At 36.4% G+C, this 20,826-nt stretch overlaps 1 protein-coding gene across 2 annotated transcripts; it reads left to right on the forward strand.

The window, feature by feature from the left end:
* The first annotated feature begins 1,590 nt into the window (after window positions 1-1,590).
* Window positions 1,591-20,409, forward strand: NPY (neuropeptide Y). Of its 2 annotated transcripts, none has more exons than XM_070766960.1 (4): window positions 1,591-1,667; window positions 3,591-3,778; window positions 14,151-14,231; window positions 19,949-20,409. In XM_070766960.1, exons 2-4 carry the CDS (start codon window positions 3,591-3,593, stop codon window positions 19,971-19,973), a joined length of 294 nt encoding a protein of 97 aa, XP_070623061.1. In that variant the 5' UTR covers window positions 1,591-1,667; the 3' UTR covers window positions 19,974-20,409. The 2 variants fall into 2 exon arrangements, with proteins under 2 accessions (XP_070623061.1, XP_070623062.1); XM_070766961.1 differs by having other exon boundaries at window positions 19,908-19,978.
* Window positions 20,410-20,826: the final 417 nt, after the last annotated feature.

Consider the following 20,826-nt stretch of genomic DNA (forward strand, 5'->3'; position numbering starts at 1 on the left):
CTAGTGTACTATTTCAAGTTTTACATTCATGTTACCTCAAATTTTTTCAAGAAAACAAACCTTTTTTTTAAACTTGCAAAGGTGAGCAAATCTGCAATTTTCATCACACTATAAATGTAAATGTAAAAACTGCATGTTGTAAGCAGAGTTGCCTTGAGGTGAGATGGGGAGCAAATAAATTTAAAGACACAAATCAAAAACCTTCATCATCATACTTAATATTATGTGTGAAATAGAAATGTCTGTATTGATGTTCTCAGTGGATCATAGATACCAATAAATTAGAAAAACCAATGAAGTTTTTCTATAAACTTCTCATTATGTTTCTTCTTACTCTTTGGTCTGTGAGTTAATCTTCACGTTAAGTAAAGTAGCAGGTAAATCAAGGCATATGATTGTGCGCATTGATGGCATTCCAAAGTCATTTGGCCTTTCCTGGTGGGGCAAAGGCAGCAAACAACAGGGTTTATTGTTTAGCTTTGGTTTGTCATGATTCCATTTCTAGATTTCAAATTTATCACAATGCTCATGGGATAACTGAGTTCTCCACTTCAACATCTATGTTGAAAAAAGAGGAGTGAAGATGCTGCCTCCCAGGGACCAGACAGAATGCAAATTCTTGGTGCATCCTTGCACCAAGTTTGCTTTTGAAGTCTATGGAGAGTCTCAGTCATCCAGATCCGAAAGGCACATTTTTCAAGAGACAACTGAACTTTCTGTTTTTTCTTTGAAGATCTTTTGCTTCTGGGATGAAAAGCGAAACATCTTCAAAGAAAAACCAGAAGGTCCATCTGCCCCTTGAAAAAAGCACCTTTGGGTTCCCCTTTGAAATCTACAATTGCTGCTGGTACCTGTGGGAGCCTGATCCCCTGTCAAATGCAATCTCTCTTGAATGTTGTGGATGTATTCCAGATCTTCATGCTTCCCACTGTATTGCACAGTAGAACCCAGCCATCTCACCCAGAGACCTTTCAATAGTGTTGGATTACCTAAAGAACTGAAATGGCTGAAATGTAGTTCCACACATTTGGGGTTACAAATGAAAGCATGGAAGCTGGTGGAAAGATGTGTTCAAGATCTATCCCGCCTCAAAAGTTTGGATTCAATAGCTAATTGTCTATGGAGACTTTCAGTCATCCAGGTTATGGTTGTCCCAAAGGTGCTTTTTTCTTGTTTTTCTTTGAAGACTTTTATCTTCTCATCCAAGAAGCTTCTTCAGCTCAACTATTGGATTCAATACTTTCCTAGGGAGAGCAGTGGATCTTCCGAAGCCTTGAGAAAATGTATCTCTGGGCCGAGAATCGGAGAAAAAAAATATTTTTGTCACCTTGTTCATTTCACTTAAGATTATGCTATAGCGGCAGGGAGACGAAGAGCTACTTGACTCAACAGCTTTGCGCCCTCTCCCAAGACAGCGCCAAGAGCTGAAGCAACCTCCAACGCCAAACGCGGGGCAAACGGAGAATAAGGAAACCGCGGGCGAGTACGGGGGAGGGGGGGATTTGGAGTCACCCATGCGCGATCGCCCGAGGCCCCTCCTGCCTTCCGGAGGAGCCATAAAATACCGTCGCCGAGGCGCACAGCCCCACACTGGGAAAGCTGAGCATTGGCGAGAAAAAGCGGGCAATACCGATCCGGGAGAGGCAGAACAAGCGAGAACACAGAAGGTGAGCAAGCGCATGTCCCGAATCGCACCGCTTTTTTTCGTCCCTTTTTTCTCCTTTATAGGAAGAGTAGCGTCTACTCGCGTGAAATTCGACCGGGCTGAGTTTCCTCGAGTCTACTACCTTCCTTATCCCCTTCAGACCGGTGGGCGCCTCCTTTCCAGGCATTCAGTTCTGAGGAAGGCTACTTTCCATCCAGCGCCGTTTTCTTGGGCTTTAAAAGCTCGCCACTTTTCCCGCGCGATGCTGCGGTCGAAGCGTGTGGCTAAGTTCCTTTGGACTTTTATCCCCGTCATTTAGCTTCCCAAGACAAGGGTTATAAGAGAGGGATGCCGCCTATTCCTAATATACCTTTATTTCCTACAGTCTGGAAGTTGGATTATGGCAACTGGATTTCTTTTGTTTTGTGTTTGAAACATTTCGCTGCTTATTCAAAATGACTAATCAGACTGATTAGTTGAATAAGCAGCGAAATCTTTCAAACCCAAAGAAAAGAAGTCCAATTGTTCTGACTCAACTTCCAGATAACTCTGTCTGGATGACTGAGAATCTTCATCGATTTATTTGTACTTCTTTCCAGAGAAAAATTCCCCTCCTCTTTTTCTCTTCTTTTCAGGAAATTTGAATTCCTTTGTTATCGGTTAGTTTATGGAGGAAAAGTTAAAATAATTTGAAAACAAGCCAAGAAAGCTCCAATAAAATAAACAAGACTTTGGAAAGAATGTAACATCTGGATTATATAATAATTTTGGATTATATGATTTTCTATGTAGTTGGAAAAGGATTTGTTGGGCAGTTAGTGATAAATTCACATCTGTTTTTCATCAAAGGATCCCAATGTTAATTTTTTCCATTTTCACAGTGGAAAGAAAGGTGTGTGTGTGTATAATGTGTGGAGAGTATCCTAACATTCAGACACAAATCCTAGAGTTCAGTTTTAAGCATTCCTGAATTAGCAGTGATTTGAGATTTTGGATCGTTTTTAATGCCTCATTGTTATGCAGCTAATGAAAATGTTTGGCACCAAATCTGCAAATTTAGTAAAATTTCAGCTGAATTTTATAAACAACATATATGAATTAGGCATTTTAAAAAATGAAACATACCCATAAGAAGATCTAGAGTTCTGGACAAAATCATACAATATATTTATTCTGCAATCCTATGCTAATTGATGGAACTTGGTAGGAAGTTCCATTATGTTTTCTGTTTTTAATCCTATTATTTCTTCTACCTGTTTTTCTGTTTAGGGAAATCCATTAAGGAAAAAAAAAAGATGTAATAGCTGTACTTTGCATTTTTGAATAATACAATAGGGTGTACAAAAAGCCTTGAATACTTAAAAAAAACAGCCACTACAAAAGAAAACAAGAAAGGAATTTGATACAAGTGTCCTCCTAAATATAATTTGTCAGAATGTAATAATTCCTCAGAATGTCATTCAGAGGAATTATATATTTTCTTCTTCTTTTTTACTTAAAAAGGTTCTATACTGCTCATGAGCCAAAATAACCTCATAACAATTTGCAATGCATTAAAGCCAAAGCACAAACAGGTTCCCACTCAACATTAAATAATTACAGGGGCTAGTACGCAAGATAATAAGGTTACAGAAGCATTTCTCCAAGCAACAGAGGCAGATTTCCATCCATCCATCCATCCATCCATCTTCTAGTTTTGGAAAGTAGCCTCTGGGCAAATAATTTTCTTTCTTTATTTATCTACTTATGTTGACTTATAAGACAATCACAGATGACTCTAAATGGTGACATAGTAGAGCTGAATGAGCTTCTTCTTCTAAAAATCTTTGTGAAGGCAAGGGATTGGTAACCACACATCTTCCATTCCTGGTGGGGAAAGGAACAGAGAAATATTGAATTAATCCCTTTGGTTGCCTCTCCCTTGCAATTACCTGTTTTCCTACAGATGCAGGGGACCATGAGGTTGTGGCTTTCCATGATGACACTTGTCCTGTGCTTGCTGATCTGTCTGGGAACATTGGCAGAAGCCTATCCTTCTAAACCAGACAGCCCCAGTGACGATGCACCTGCAGAAGATATGGCCAGATACTACTCAGCATTGAGGCATTATATTAACCTCATAACACGGCAAAGGTAGGCACCAGGGCAATATTCAGTGTAAATAGGGGAGGAATATGATACGATTATTTATCAAATTTTTAAAATCTTCGATTGTCTTCATAAAAGTTTTTTATCCTGTCTTATATCCATAGTGAACATAGTGTCATTTAGATCTTAATTCATTTGTACTTCCTACTCAATTATGCAGAAAAAATGTAGAAGTGTTTCAAATGCATGTTTCTCTTGCATGACACTAGACTAACTGAGTTGTTCCAGAATGAAATTTACTTCCTATGAAGCTGTTAAGCACACTGTATTTCTCTATACCATTGGCCAGCAATGATGACTTCCCTCTTAACTTTGACTTTTATTTTGAACAATTTACAGACTTTTGATTCCAACTGGTTGTATTCTTGAATTTTCCTTCCAGGTAAACTGTAATAAAAAGTAACAAAGTTCAATACTATTGCAAGGCAATCTTCAAAATAATATGGTATTGATTTTATCTCACTGGTAGTAGAGACATTAAATGGGGTCTATTGTATTTCATTTGTTTTAAAAATAAGCATGAAACTGTTTTTCTCTCCAATAGCAATGAGATAGAGCTGTCAGTTTCCCCATTACTTCCCTCTACTTTTCTTAACAACTGATTGTCCAATAATTTAAGATGGGCTGGCATATGTGATAAGAAAATATATTTGTATTGCGGTCATACTTATGGTGGATCTATGTATTTTCATTTACTTTTTTTCCGCAACAGTCTGCAATCTATGCAGCCTCCCTGACTTACACCTGTGAATTAGAGTCTTCCAATGGGATTTTTTTTCAGATTAGGAAGTATGAATAGCCAGGTAGCTTCTGAAGATGGAAAGACATACTGTACAACAATTAAAAGCATCACCTAAAAATTGATCACCTTGCAACTATTAAAGATTTAAATTACGGTATACTTTAATAAGCTTTAAAGCAACAAAGTATCAGGTAGAAAACAGAGGATCTTTCAAGAAAAAATGAGTTATATGAATCCCTGTAATAGTTCTATTATTACTGTTTGTTAATCTATTTGATTTTGTTAATCTTGGTCAAATGTATGGAAGAAAATCTTATGTCATGATGAAGGCCAACCCATTTTATAGCTTTTGCTTTTGCCAACTGGAGTTCATTCCATCAACTTTCTGGATCATAAAAAAATATGCAAAAATAAATGTATTATTCTTAATGGTGTTATAAACTGTTGTTGTCTTTGCTGCAACAGACTAACAACGTGACCATTCTTTTTAATTTATTTATTTATTTATTTATTTTATAATATAGAACATACACACAACATATAACAATGTGCTCAGTGATTAGTGCCCGCCACCAGACAACATTCATCCCTTCCACCAAAATGGGGGCACATTTTGCATATATTATTTTAACTCACGAGCAATATATCTATTTACATATTATAAAGTGATTCCAATTTATTTCTTGTAGCTTGGTCTCAAATTCTACTGACCATATATCCTCTTACCTTGTCCCATCATCCCATCAGTTCCCGCAGATCAGTTTCATTGGCCAAATTCATCCTCTTATCCATTATCTCAAATTGAATATGATCCATCATATATCGATAACAGTTTTGTATTGTCCATTTTGTCGCATCTTTCCAGCCTAAGACTATTACTGCCTGAACAGTTTCTGTCACTCTTCTTTTATTTCTCTAAATTCTCCCATCTCATTCCTTTTAACTAATCCCGCCATTTCCTTTGTAATTGTCCATAATATATTTAACATCCTATTAATATCCTCTTGCACCTTTTTCCAAAAGTTCTGCGCTACCATGCATTCCAAAAACATATGCATAAACACTCCCTTATTTTGACACCCATGCCAACAGGTATATTTAACATTCTGCTGAAAATATGCAAGTTGAACTGGTATGTGATACCACTTATGTAATATTTTCCTTCTCATTTCCCTGACCCTTGTTTTCTTAATTTTCCTTATATTCTCCATCTCTTGCACTTGTAATTCACTCTACCACCATTTAGTCAGTCCTTGGATCACACACCCGTCTGCCTACACTAACATCTTATATATATTACTTGCTTGCGTCTTGGTGCCCTCACTTTTTTTTCTTATTATTTTCTCTAACTCTTAAGTAGTGCTTCTTTATTCTCACTTTAATTCAGGTATTTGTATATTGCATTTATTTGTAGCCATCTTCTATACAATTTCTACTTGGCCTCCCATCCTTCTCATATAACTATTCTATCTTAATTATCCCTCTTCCCTTCAACTCTCCTATAACCCTATTTAGAATTGTTTTGTTATCTCTGTTACATATAGCGATATATAGAAAAGTGACACAAAGTGACCATTCTTAAGAAGGTAGAAAAAGAAGATCAGATTTTTTATTTGCTCTTTGCTTGACCTCACCCAATATGGAGCTGTCACCATATATGCAGTTTGAACTTCTGAAGATAAAGGTAAAGAGCATTTGACCCTATCAATCTTTCTTAAGAGAAAAAGGCAACGAGAGTAAGAAGAATATTGTTCATATTGTGGAAGTAAGTAATAAAATCTATGCCCTGCTTGATTTAAAATTTTCAGGAGACCATATGAACAAAGGCACAGGCAGTTAATGCACTGTATACACCTTTCTCTGTTCTCTAAGTTGATCCTGCTCCCACACTTTTATCCAGGGGTGGACTTCAAAAATTTCAGCAATGGGCTCTCTGTCAGGTTGCTGGATGGGGGTGGCCATTGTGTGCATGACCTATTATTTTTGCCTTCTCCAAGCTCTGGAGGCTTTCTTCGAGCCTCTGGGAGCCTGAAAGCTGCCTCCCTGGCATGGGAAGTCCTCCAGAGGCTGGAAATGGGCCTCTTTCTGGACTGGAACATCTGGGAGGCTCATTTTTTCCCCTCCCTGAGCCTCCACGCAGGCCCTGCACTTACCTCCCATCCAAAATGGGCTGTATGGAGGACTCCTGGGAGGGTCAGGGCAGGGTGGGAGGGACGGGAGAGGCCAGCCAGGGGTGGGATTTGGAGGTTCTCTGAACCGGCCATAGCATTAGCTATGGGTTCTCCCAAACCCAGATGAACCCGTAGCAGCCCATCCCTGCTTTTATCTGTGGAGTTCTGTGAACCACTTTCTCTTTTAGGAAAGAAATATGAAGATGAAAATTTAACAACAAAAAATTGTTATCTAACTTCTCTATAACTTTGGTGCGATCAACAGATACTCCCCCAAATGTTTACTATGTGACACTATAAACACTTCAAATCATTCTAAAAGTTACGATCAAATTTGGCAAATGGGAGCTATGTCAGATCTTAGCTTTGTAAGATTCGTAAGGAATTTTATATGTGAATGATTTCTCTTAAGTCTTGTGTTTCAAGACTGGGCTGATAGTTTACAGAAAGTTTTCTCATTCATTTTTGGGCATCCAGTCATTATATAATTTTCTGGGGATGTTTCAGTAGACACAATGTATAAAATAGATTTCTTAGGGCATATATTCACACTTTTATGATTAATAGTGAATCTCTGTATGCCAAAATGTAATTTAACTTTTTATGTAAAGTTACTCGCATATAATAGAAATGAGTCAACTGAAAACATATTCCTATAAAATAATTTTAAATCTTTTTACAATTGACCTGTGTTTGTGTTTTTTATCTTATCTTAAAAGTTTCTGGATTTCTTATTGTAAATTTGGCAGATAGCTTCATTGCAAAAAGAGAAATACAGATTGTCCTTGGTTTACAACCATTTGTTAAGTCACTATTGAAGTTATAATGGTACCAAAAAGTAATTTATAATCATTTTAATATTTACGACTTTGCAGAATTCCCATGGTCATGTGATTAAAATTCAGCATTTGGAAACTGGTGTTACAGTGCTTGAGGTCATGTGATCACCTTTTGCAACCTTCTGACAAGGAAAGTCAATGGGGAAGCCAGATTCATTTATCAACTTTGTTAATTTGTTTAACAACTGTAATGATTCACATAACAGCTGTGGCAAGAAGGTTGTAAAATGGGCAAAACCCAACTTGGATGTATAATATTATCAACTGAAGTTGTTTTATCAAATATATAAATGATTGTCTGTGCAGTAAATAGCTAAGAAGGCTTTCAGGAATTAAATTGAAATCTTTTTCTTTCAGCATTTTGGTCTATTTTCTAGTAAAAGTTTTCTAAAGAGGAAGTAAAAAAAAATACAAACTAATATAAAGTGAGAAAAATAAATTGAATATAAAGGTAAAAATACAAGAAAAGGAAAAAATAATAGAAAAAAAGAAAACATTCAAAGAAATAGTTCTGGATCTTCTTTAGAGCAACTGTATGTATAATTATAAGTTTATTTCTTACCTTATAGTTATAACATACAGTAGCTCTCTTATTTCTGTTATTTTGTATAGTTATTAAAATCTTAAATCATGTTCTCTCTTTTTGGTTTCACACTATATAAGGAATTTCAAATCAAGAATAAGTGTAGATTGTCTTCTCAGACCAAAAAAGTCAATTTAGCTGTCTCGGGAAATTCTGTCATCTTCACCAACCATTCTTCCATTGTGCTAATGCTGAAATTTCCATCTTTATGCATACAATAATCTAGCTGCAGTGCAAAAACAAAGTTCCATTTCATTTTTCCAAAGCATTTAATTCCCAGAGTTGCAAACAAAGCTATTCTGTAGTAGACCAATAGATCATGCATGTAACAGCAAACAATTCCCATAAAGTGTTGTCATTTTCCAATCAGCAGTAATTGCTCTCTGTAGCCTTACTCTGGTTCTTATTCTGTTTATATGAACATAACCAAATCAGAATTGTTTCTTGGATAGGGCAGTTCTACACAAGTACAAATTTAAGAAATTGATTGTAATGCTTTAAAATATTAAATTATACATGATGTCAGTAGGTGGTCTAATAGGGAGTTGTTTCAGAGGGATGGTTTGCATCCATCATACAGAGGTACCCAGGTGGTCGGTGAGGAGTTTAGAACTTTTTTGGACAGGCATTTAAACTAGGTAAAGGGGACAGAGATGTAACTGATGTGGATGATTTCTGTCCTCAACCAATGAGGATAAATCAGTTTCTGGAAGCTTATAAAAAGGAAGCTGCAAATAAAATAGATGTACAGTGATCCCCCGGTCATTGCAAGGGTTCCGTTCCAGGACCCCCCGCAATGAGCGGGTTTTCGTGAAGTAGCGCTGCGGAAGTAAAAACACCATCTGCGCATCTGCAGATGGTGTTTTTACTTCCGCCGCAGCAGCGAGGAGCCGAAGATTGGGGTTTCCCCGCCGCCCACGCAAACTCCTCGCTGCTGCCGCACCCGCCGCTCGCCCGCCCTGAAAGGGAAAGCCCCCCCAGGCCGGCTCCGATCCCCCCAGGCCGGCTCCGATCGTTTTAAAACAGGCGCGCCGCTTCTCCGCTGACTCCTGGCAAACTTCCCCACTTTAGGAGTCAGCGGAGAAGCCGCGCGCCTGTTTTAAAAGATCGGAGCCGGCCTGGGGGGGCTTTCCAGCAACCCCCGAGCCCGGGTTGGGGGCTCGGGGGTTGCTGGAAAGCCCCCCCAGGCCGGCTCCGATCTTTTAAAACAGGCGCGCGGCTTCTCCGCTGACTCCTGGCGAACTTCCCAGGCGAAGGGCGAAGGGCGGGCGAGCAGCGAACGGCGGGCGAAGGGCGGGTGGCCGGGCGAAGGGCGGGCGAGCGGCGAACGGCGGGTGGCCGGGCGAACGGCGGGTGAGCGGGTGCTGGGGGGGGCTTTGCCCTCCCGCCAGCAAGAGGGGGAAGACCCAGGGAAGCCGCCCAGCAGCTGATCTGCCCGGCGCCATCTACGCATGCGTGCCCATAGAAAAAAGGGCACGCATGCGCAGATGGTGTTTTGACTTCCGGGTTGAAAAATCGCAAATTAGCCTGTTCGCAATGGTCGGGAACGCAATAACCGGGGGATAACTGTAGTTGTTGATGATAAGGGGCAAATTAATAATGAAAACAATGTTCTTCGGATAATGTGCACAAATGCTTGAAGCTTGAGCAACAAGCTCTGTGAGTTAATGGCCATAATATCTAGAGATAATTTGGATCTGGTTGCCATAACTGAGACATACTTTAAGGATTCTAATGAATGGGAAATATCCATACCAGGATATACACTGTATAGGAAGGATAGAATAGAGAGAAGGGGAGGTGGAGTAGCCATTTATGTTAAGGAAAGTCTAAAAACAACACTAATTCAAAATACATGTAAAGATCTGGAGACTCTCTGGGTTTGCATAAAAAATAAAGAAGGTTCTGTCATTAGAATTGGGTGATTTATAGGCCTCCAGGGCAATCTGAGAAATATGACAACAAGATGGTGGATGAAATTACCCAAATGGCAGTAAAGGGAGATATTGTGGTTATGGGTGATTTCAACATGCCTGATGTTGACTGGAATATCCCCAGTGCCCTTACATGCAAAAGTAAGAATATAGTAGAGGCCTTTACAGGAGCAGCTCTGGCATAGCTGGTTAAGATACCGACTAGAGGGGAGAATATTTTAGATTTAGTCTTTACGAATGGGAATTGGGTTTCAGAGATTAAGGTGGGAGAAAATTTAGGTTGCAGTGACCATCTATGTTTGTAGTTTGATGTAAAAACTGATTGTGAGCAATCCTATACTGCAACCAAAATATTGGATTTCAGAAAAACAAATTTTAATGCAGTGGGGGAATATTTAAATAATGAATTAAAGGGGAGGGATAAAATGGCAGGAGCGAGCACCCTATCAGGTTTTTTTGTTTTTCATGTGGTTGTCACAATTTGGACTGACAGAGAGTGACTGATTCAAGATCATGCAGCTGGTTTTAAATTAAATTATACTTCAGGTTTACTTCTGCTGTTGCTTGATCAATGACAACAGAGGTGGAGGAGATAAGAAGCGGGATGCCATGAAGTAATCTTTCAATAATTGATCATGGACAAGTGTGTGCTTTGTTCTGGTCTTTGTTCTGGACTGAGAGTTTTTAGGCCTATAAGATAAAAAGTAATGTTTTGTCATCATTCTTCCAAAAGTGGCTGGGAAGCTGTAAATAACATTTGTCATTTCTTCATTTAAAATTCCAGCTGTTAATTTTTTTTGTTTATCAGAGTTATATAGATCTGTACATAGATATTTTTGAAAAATAGAAAATAAATCAGAGTATATTAAGAAAAAATGTTATGGTTCTAGCTGTAGAAGTTAGAAATAAGATCAAGAAAGCCAAACTTAGTAGAAATATTTAATGGCAGATGCAATGACTCCTCAAATAAAAGTCCTAGCAAAAGGTTCAATATTCCCGTGCAGGAATCTTCTACAGAATGACAGAATGACTAAATTTGGAATATTTCAATTCTCATACAAAGCAATAGTAGCCTTGTTAAAAATGTACAGGGTTGACATGGAACTTTTTATTAGGTTAGATGAAATTTAATTATTGTCGACATTAAGAATGCTTCAGTTAAGTCAGTTAAGAAAAATAACAATTGGTGAAAAATTATTGAGGGACAACTGAACACTCACAGTAAAAAATACTGAGTTAGAATTTTTTTAAAAGTTGATTATAGCCAAGTAAACTTTGTCGTTCCGCCAGAGAGAATTAGAAATTGATTTAAGATTTACATGAAGAAATTCTCAAAGAAAAGAAGGAATGTATACTTTCTCAAATAAAGAAATAATAAAGTAGCAAATATAAAGCAAAATAGGTACAAAAATCTGTAAGAAAATTGTTACCCAAATTTTAATTTAATCAGATCTGTCTCCCTGCTTATTGCTTTTGTGGAACAGGGCAAAGTGGAGAATTTCTGCTAAGCTTCAAACGATTTATTCTTTCCTGCTCTTTTGAAAACAATCAAAAGGCTCATTATTTGCTGATTTGAGATTGGCAGATTTTCACTGTGGGAAAGAATTTTGGGGGGAAGGATTCATCTGTAGGATTCAGAGCACTCTTCCTGATCTGTGTCTAACTGATCAGGTTTGGAAACTAACTTACCATAATACTGTACTAATAAGAAACATCTGGCAAATCATGTCAGGCCAGAGTCTGTATTCTATCACCCTCACCACAGATATTAGCAAGGATTTTGACAGATGAATTTAAAAGCCGACTTTATGATTAAACAATAAGAAATGAAATTACTGTTCCATATCTTTTTTGCAATGGCACATTAGCTCTTCCATTCTTTCTGCAAAAAAAGATGATTTTTCATATTGTTTTTCAAAAGGCACAATGTTGAAAAACACATTTATATTGGGTAAAATATTGACAATTCAATGTAGTTATTTTCTACGCCCATTGCTCTGTACTCTTAAGACAAATATAAGACTGCTGAGAAGGAAAAAATCAGAACTAATTTTTACTAAGCAGCAGATACAAAGCTTATTAGCATTCAGTATTAACTTATCTTTACCAAGGAAACTGCACCCTGCATTTGCTAACTGAACAGTATGAGCTTCACATATTTTGAAGCTATTCCATCTAATTTTTAACCTGGTATTTCTAAATGATTCAGGTTGACATGGAATGGTGAAAATAAATGTCTCCACATACAAAAGGTACCAGATTAAATGAAACTGGTTTGTAGATTGAGTATTAAGGACATTTTTGTCATCTGGGATAGAGATGTTTTAATGGCAACTCCCATTAGCCACTAACTATATTTACAAAAATATTGATCTGATTTTTTGATAATATACACTGCTGAGATGGTATGTATTTATAAATATATTTATTTGATATCTTGATAATGTGCAGTGCAGGTAATGTGCAGAAATGAGTATTTCTAAATTTTGAGTGAGTAAATTATCCTCATGTATAGTGAGTTTTTAAACCATTAAGTCATCCTGCTGTAGTTGTAATCACTTCATAAATATATCTCCATCAATACAGTAAAAATATGTTACCATGTTATAATTTTTTTCTTTCAAACATAAACAATGGATTTAATTCTTGAAAGGTACATAATAAAAGTGACAATCTTAAGGAATCTATTTTTATTTTGTTTCCTTGCTTTGAGTAAAGCAGAAATATTGTCTTAAAACTGATAGTAGAACTGCTTAAATAAAAAGATTTGAGCTTAATTTCAAGCATGTGAGAATGCCAGTTTTTCTCAACTATTATAGAAAATAAATCTTTTCCCATCAGGCAAAATCTTATTAAATGATTTCAATAAATACTTTGCTATATTTCTTCAAAACAAATAAGATTCCCTGGATTTTATTATTAAAAAAATATTTATTTGCTTGGCTGCTTAAGTTAGGTCCATTGGTTCATATTTTGAGAACAACATGCAGAAACAAGCCACAGGCCATTCTAGATAAATATTTGAATCAACTGTATAATGAAATAAAATAGCGGCTTTTCAATTTAATAATGAAGCTGGTTCCCTTTACATTCTACATGTATTTTGGCTTTTGATGATTTAGAGAAACACTGAAAAATATCTCTGACTATACAAGTATGCATACCATTGTAACAATTGTATTTCTAAATCTAGATCTGCTGATACTTTGTAAACTTTACTAGAACTTTCTTCTGCAGCAACAAAATAGTTTTTATTGCTATATTTTTTTCCTTTTTCTGTCTCCTGGCCTATAAAGCTTCTTTTTAAAAGCATCTCTTTAAATTTTAATTCAGTGTCAGTAAAATGAGATTCTGTAAGATGCTTGGTCAAATGCTATGCTGCAACTGCAGGGATGGATAATAGCAGATAAATGTTATCTCTTTTTGTTAAGGTAGCACAATGATTCTTTAGAAAGATTAGCTTGATTCCTTCTCGGTTATGTTTTATGGACACAATGATGAGTGTTCTGTATCATCGGGTATTTAATCATTTAATGTTACGTATTGTCATATTTAACTTTATATTTTCCTACTTAACTTTTATTATATCATATTGTATATATTGTATAATTATTCTCTGTCACACTGGGTGAAGTTGAAGAAGTTGCATTCTAGCATATCTGAAGATGCAAAATTGGGGACAACTGAGTTCTAAACAGCAGTGTCTCTCCAATGAGTTTTTTGAGACCAATATTCTTGGATTTTTTTTTATTTGCAGATGGCAGGACTGAATACAGATCATTTGTTGAGAAAGTCTACCTATAAAAACAATCAGATGTTGCACTTTTGTGATTTACATATGGGGGAGATACAATGTTTAGATTGTGTTTTAATTTTTATTTAGTGGTTAAGCTGAATTCTTGTTATTAATACTAGATCTTATGTAATATATTTTTCTCTTCAATTGATCTATAAAACAGCATATACCATTATGGTTGGAATAGTAAACATGCAATGGAATGTTGGGTGGCAATTGTGCATGTTCATATTTGTTTAGTGTTTTATTTTTAAAAAATGTAATAAATTTAATTTTAAAACTCATTTAACAGATATGGGAAACGATCCAGCCCAGAGACGCTGATCTCCGATATTTTGTTGCGAGAAAGCACAGAAAACATTCCTAGATCTAGGTAATAGAAAAGTAGCTTTCTGTAGTTATTCTTGTAAGTTGCTTATAACTTTATTTGCACTGTAGACTACACTATATTTAATACAAAGGCCAGATTTTATATTTGGGGTTTTATCAATTATGGAATGTTGATGAGTTCCACATCCTACATTGAAGGGTGACAAATCTTATTCGGTGTCTAAAAAGAAAACAGAAAGGAAAAGAAGGAACTCCTAACAGATAACAGAGTTGGAAGGGATCTTGCAGGTTGCCCTGTAACACATTACATTATTTCTTATCATAAAAATGTGTTTGCTATTATTTATTTATTTATTTATTTATTTATTTGATTTGATTTGATTTGATTTGATTTGTATGCCGCCCCTCTTTGTAGACTCAGGGCTGCTCACAACAGCAATAGAACAATTCATAACAAATCTAATAATTTAAAAAACATTTTAAAAAACCCCATTATTAATCAAACATACATACATACAAACAAACATACCATACATAAATTGTGTAGGCCCAAGGGAGATATCTCAATTCCCCCATGCCTGGCAGCAAAGGTGGGTTTTAAGGAGTTTATGGAAGGCAAGGAGGATGGGGACAGTTCTAATTTCCCGGGGGCGCTGGTTCCAGAAAGTTGGGGCTGCCAAAGAGAAGGCTCTTCCCCTGGGACCCGCCAAACAACATTGTTTAGTCGACGGGACCTGGAGAAGGCCAACTCTGTGGGACCTAATCGGTCACTGGGATTCATGTGGCAGAATTCATGCCTCCTGGAACCACTTAATAATGAGTTACTGAGGTACTACTGTATTACACTGGTCTACAAATTTTGAGAAATAATCAACATTCAAGATAAAATGTGTTAATTTTACATATTTTGATTAAATGAATTAGAAGAGAGGTGATAAAGGTTAAGATATTTCACAATAAAATATATAAAAAAGAACTGGTAGAATTTGGAATCAGCAAAAAAATTAAAACGATAGAGGAAATCTTACTAGGATCAGATAGGAAACTCATTACAAAGATGTAACATTTTTTGTTAAATTATGAAAACATAGAAGAAGTGGTAAAGGAAAATATGATCGTTTGGATGACCAACTTTGGCTACACTATTCAGTTAGAGGATTGGGAAAAGATTTGGAAAGATAATTACAAATTGACAATTTCGATACCATGTAGAGAGAATCTATGTAAAATGTTTTACGGGTGGCATTTGTCCCGGTAAGACTAGCAAAAATCTGTCCTAATTTGAAAAATGAATGTTGGAAATGTAAGTCAGTGCATGGTACTTACTATCATATGTGGTGAATGTGCCCAGAAACAATAAAATTCTGGATCATGATTCAAAATATGTTAAAAGAGATATTAGAGTATGAAATAGAATTTTTACTCAAGACGTTTTTAGTAGGAATAATTAGAGGACAACAGGCTAATTACTATTTAATAATTCACAACTGCAGCTCAACCCATGTTTGCTCAAAATTGGAAAAAAGACATACCATCCAAGGATCTGGTAATTAGGAAAATATTAGAATGTGCAAAATGGAGTAAACTTACATTAGAGTTACAGAATAAACAGGAAGAAGAATACTATACTGGGTGGGGTAAATTCTATAATTGGGTTGATGGTAAGAAAGGAATAGAATAATTTTTTTTAAAGGGAGAAACCGAAGAAACAGAAATGCAGTTGTAAATATGTCTTTAAGTCTGATGTTACTACTGCATATTGTTTTTTATGATGTTTGTCTTTTTTGTTGTTTAAAAAACCAAATTAAAATGATAATTAAAAAACATATTTCACAATAAAAATTATACACAGGCATGCATATTTGCCTATAAGGGAAGAAAGTATCTAATGATTATGATGCTTAATAACTTTCAACAAAAGTATGGTAGAACAATGAAAATGGAATCACATGGAATTGGATTTAATTTATCTTCACTTTGAGAACATCAAAGCAGATACTATAAAAAGCATGTGGAAAAAACACTTGATGCAAACATGTATCTGAAAATTCACTTCTTATACTTGCATTTAACTTTGAACTACGAGGCAGTGAGTGATGAGCAAGGAGTGAGATTTCACCAGGATATTGCAGGCATGGAGAAAAGATACCAAAAAAAATTGAATCCATCCATGCTTGATAATTACTGCTGGAATCTCCCCAGGGATGATCCTACTATCAGTTTTTCATGCAAAAAGCATGAAAATGTTACATTAAAAAACAATAAATGAATGGAAATGTATGTAATGATTTGGTGTGGCACTATTCTCATTGCTATATCACACATCCGCCTCATAATTTTGAATAATTTTGATTCAATTTTGACCTGAATCTGTATCTTGAAAACTGGAGCCAATTAATACGCAGGACTTAATTTTCCTTTATTAGTGACCCAATTCTGATAAAATTAAGCTACTTTCATTTCCGAGGCTGTCTCCTTCTAGACCACTGTTATTATCTGAAAGAGTTGTTTCCATTATTAAGAAGAGATATATCATCCCTTGTTCATAAATGCTCAAATTCCCAATTATTTTAAAAATTCAAATAAAATTCCAGAAATGAATAACTTCCCTTCTTCATGTGCAGAATTTTAAATTATTTCTAAATGATTATAGGCATAGCAAATATATGTCAGTGGTTTGTAGTAAAACTATAAATTGCAGACTATAGTGAATGTTGGCAGCTATCATTCTGCTGTTATTCTTTCTGAATACGCCTCCAATTTATTTATTTATTTTTTCTACATGGAAAGAGATTTAACTTCTGGGACATATCAATTTTCTGTTTTTTCCCCTTGCCCTTCTGTCCTCACCACCACCCCATTGTCTAGATAAAGACATCCCATAATAAATAGGTGTTCTTCATCTTACCCCTATCAATTTATAACCATTTTTGTGGGTATAAATTGATAGGTGTATAAATACATGGATATGAATTAATAGATGGGTAAATGAATGGGTGTAAATTGACTGTGGGATGAAGGATGCCTATTTATTATGGGAAGCCTTTGTGTAGAGGCACGGGGGGAAAACAGTAAGAAGCCTCATTTACTTATTATGTGTTTTTATAGATAATAAGGCAAATGGTTGTTTCCAATAATCCTTCCATATCAGTTGTTGGCCAATGTAATCCTAGAGAGATGAGAAAAGTGTTATATGACAGGAAAGATTTGTAGAAAGACTATAACCCACATTTGATAATTGTGGCAGTATAAGATTATGCCCAGTAATAGTCACAAAGTTTTCCCACTGCAATTTACCATTGAAACCTTATTCATTTGAACAGAGCAATTACCTATCTTTGGATTTTCCACATCAGCACAAAGAAGAAAAAGCTGGACTATGTATTATACACTTCCTATGTTTATAAAGTGAAATAACAGGAAGATCTTGATTTAATAGCTCTTTCAATTGCACTTTCTCATTCTTTTGTATATTGTTGGGGTCCTTGATTTGGCCCTTGGAGCTATTATGATCAGAATTCCTCATTGGTTTGAAATAAAAGTTGATAACACACATACATAAAATTGTTAAATGCTTTGCCTTGTTCTTTTCCCCCCAACTGAGTGTCCTTTGGGTCTTTAACATGCAAATATTGAGAATATTTAATTATTCTGGTTCAGAATTCTGGTAACTTGAGTTCTAGTATACATGGAAGCAGAGGTGGGCTGCTAAAGTGGAACGGTGACGTGTGCTCACCCCCGTGGCTCTGAGTGCTAGCGGAGTCCAGCAGTATTCTGCCACTGCACTTGGGCAGGTAGCAAAATCATGCATGTCCATGTGTGATTTCACTACCTGACCAGGTGCAGTAGCAGAATTGCACTGGATTCCACTAGCTCTCAGAGCCATGGAGCGAACACACGTCACTGTTCCACCTTAGCAGCCGACCTCTGCATGGAAGTCCAAAAATTGAGAACTTGTGTTATACAATAGAATCCAAAAATTTAGCATTTATCTCAGACAAGATGTTCAAACTGTCACATAATTTCTTTTTACACATTGTATGGACTATCACAGTGTAGACATAATTTATAGGCTGTTAGACACTTACCTCCTTTGATATGATGAATCATATTACATCAGGAATAAGGAATCTATGTTCTTCCCCATTTCCCTGGTTATTACCCATGCTGGCTGAAGCTGGTGGAACTGCAATCCAGCAACACTTATCAGTCAAAAATGTCTCCATTTTTAATGTATTCACTGAGTCTAAATATAAAGTAACTAAGTTCTTCTAAACTTACTGATAATAAACTTCCAGAATAATAATTTGATAGTTTTTCCATAACCATTATGTAAATTATATATAACTAAATAATACATTTTAAATATAAACATGTTTCATTATATTATTAAGATAACAATCCTGCATTCAAAGAAGAAAGACATATATTTATTTATTAATTTATTAATTATTACTTATTATTAATTACTACTTATTATTACATGACTAACAATTCAATTGTTTGATAAGTTTAAATTTGGCTATCTTCTTTAGTCTTTTATCAATAATAAAAAGAAAAATTTAAAAATAAGAATTTGCTGCATTTTATAAGAAAATATTATTTTTCCTTGCTTCATATGTAAATTTTAATTCAAATCATTGTGCAAATCATGTCCAGTCAATGAAGCAATGGAAGTGATGTGCCAATGCCTGGAGGCTGTTGGGGTCTGGATGGGTGTCAACAGACTCAAACTCAACCGGGATAAGACAGAGTGGCTGTGGGTTCTGCCTCCCAGGGACAATTCCATCTGTCTGCCCACAACCCTGGGGGTGGGAATTATTGACCCCCTTAGAGAGGGTCCATAACTTGGGCGTCCTCCTCGACCCACAGCTCACATTAGAGAACCATCTTTCAGCTGTGGCGAGGGGGACATTTGCCTAGGTTCACCTGGTGCACCAGTTGCAGCCCTATCTGGGTTGGGACTCACTGCTCACAGTCACTCATGCCCTCATCACCTCGAGGTTTGACTACTGTAATGCTCTCTACATGGGGCTACCTTTGAAAAGTGTTCGGAAACTTCAGATCATGCAGAATGCAGCTGCGAGACCAATCATGGGCTTCCCTAGGTATGCCCGTGTTACACCAACACTCTGCAGTCTGCATTGGTTACCGATCAGTTTCCAGTCACAATTCAAAGTGTTGGTCATGACCTATAAAGCCCTTCATGCCATCGGACCAGAATATCTCTGGGACCGCCTTCTGCCGCACGAATCCCAGCTACCGTTAAGTCCCACAGAGTTGGCCTTCTCTGAGTCCCGTCGACTAAATAATGTCATTTGGCAGGACCCAGGGGAAGAGCCTTCTCTGTAGTGGCCCCGAACCCTCTCCCCCCAGATATTAGAACTGCCCCCACCCTCCTTGACTTTCGTAAACTCCTTAAAACCCACCTCTGCCATTAGGCATGGGGGAATTGAGACATCTCCCCTGGGCCTATACAGTTTATGCATGGTATGTTTGTGTGTATGTTTGCTTTTAATAATGGGGTTTTTAATGTTTTTTAAATTATTAGATTTGTTCTACATTGGTTTATTCTTGCTGTGATCTTCCCCGAGTCTGCGGAAAGGGGTGGCATACAAATAATAAATAAATTATTGTAAATTCAATTGTATTATTATCACTCATTGTCTATGCCTCTTTCAGATCCAAAACTATATAATGATTTTTAATTTTCTTGCAGAGGCATCTGAATCTTTTCCTATTTTTCATAATGATTTGTAGGTATGAAGATCCTGCAATGTGGTGATGGGTGTCACATTCATAATTCTTTCCTGGTTTCCACTCCATGTGCCGTTAGTAGAAGATCAATTGGAAGTCCACTTACCAGTGCATGCAGTCAATGTCCTGAATTCTGTAGGTCTTTTCCTCCCTTCATTATCCTTGTACGTATGTTTATTTAAATAAATTACTTGTGCACTATACATGGGAACATTTTAATGCAAGAGAGTCACTCCTAAAGAGGAGTGATTTTTCAAGCTATTAAAATTTAATTTACAATTTCATTATTGTCCAAAATAGCATGTATAATAATTGTAGTACCCAACCTAATAATTGTATAAAAAGTAGCATTCATTTTACATATTTTGTCCACTTTTAAGAATTTATTTCTACATTATTTATTTCATAACTATTGTTGCCTATGACACAACTGAAAAAAAAAATAAAATTATGTGGAAAGTGCATATTTTTCTAATCTGTGTATAGAACATTATTTATTGTCTTGGCAATTCTATTTATTGTATCATTTTATGAGATGAAAAGAATCTACTTATATTCCAACTTGGAATATTAGTTGGAATATTCCAACTGATTGAGAAATGCATATTAATATCCTTGCCATTCCATATATTTTAAGATTATCTACAGGAAGGAAGGCTCCTGGTTCGAATGGTCAGAATCGGTAGTGATGGCAGTACGAGGTTTCACTCACCTGCCTGGATGCCACCTTTTTGGTTCTTTTACCCTCTGCTCATGCGCAGAATGCTTTGCATATGCTCAGAAGATAAAATAACCCAAATGATGGCATCCAGACAGGTGGGCGAAGCTTCGTGCTGCCTTTGCTACCAGCTTTCCGACCATCGACAGACACACCTGAACCA

This window comes from Erythrolamprus reginae, chromosome Z (assembly GCF_031021105.1).
Source record: "Erythrolamprus reginae isolate rEryReg1 chromosome Z, rEryReg1.hap1, whole genome shotgun sequence".
NCBI lineage: Eukaryota > Metazoa > Chordata > Lepidosauria > Squamata > Dipsadidae > Erythrolamprus > Erythrolamprus reginae.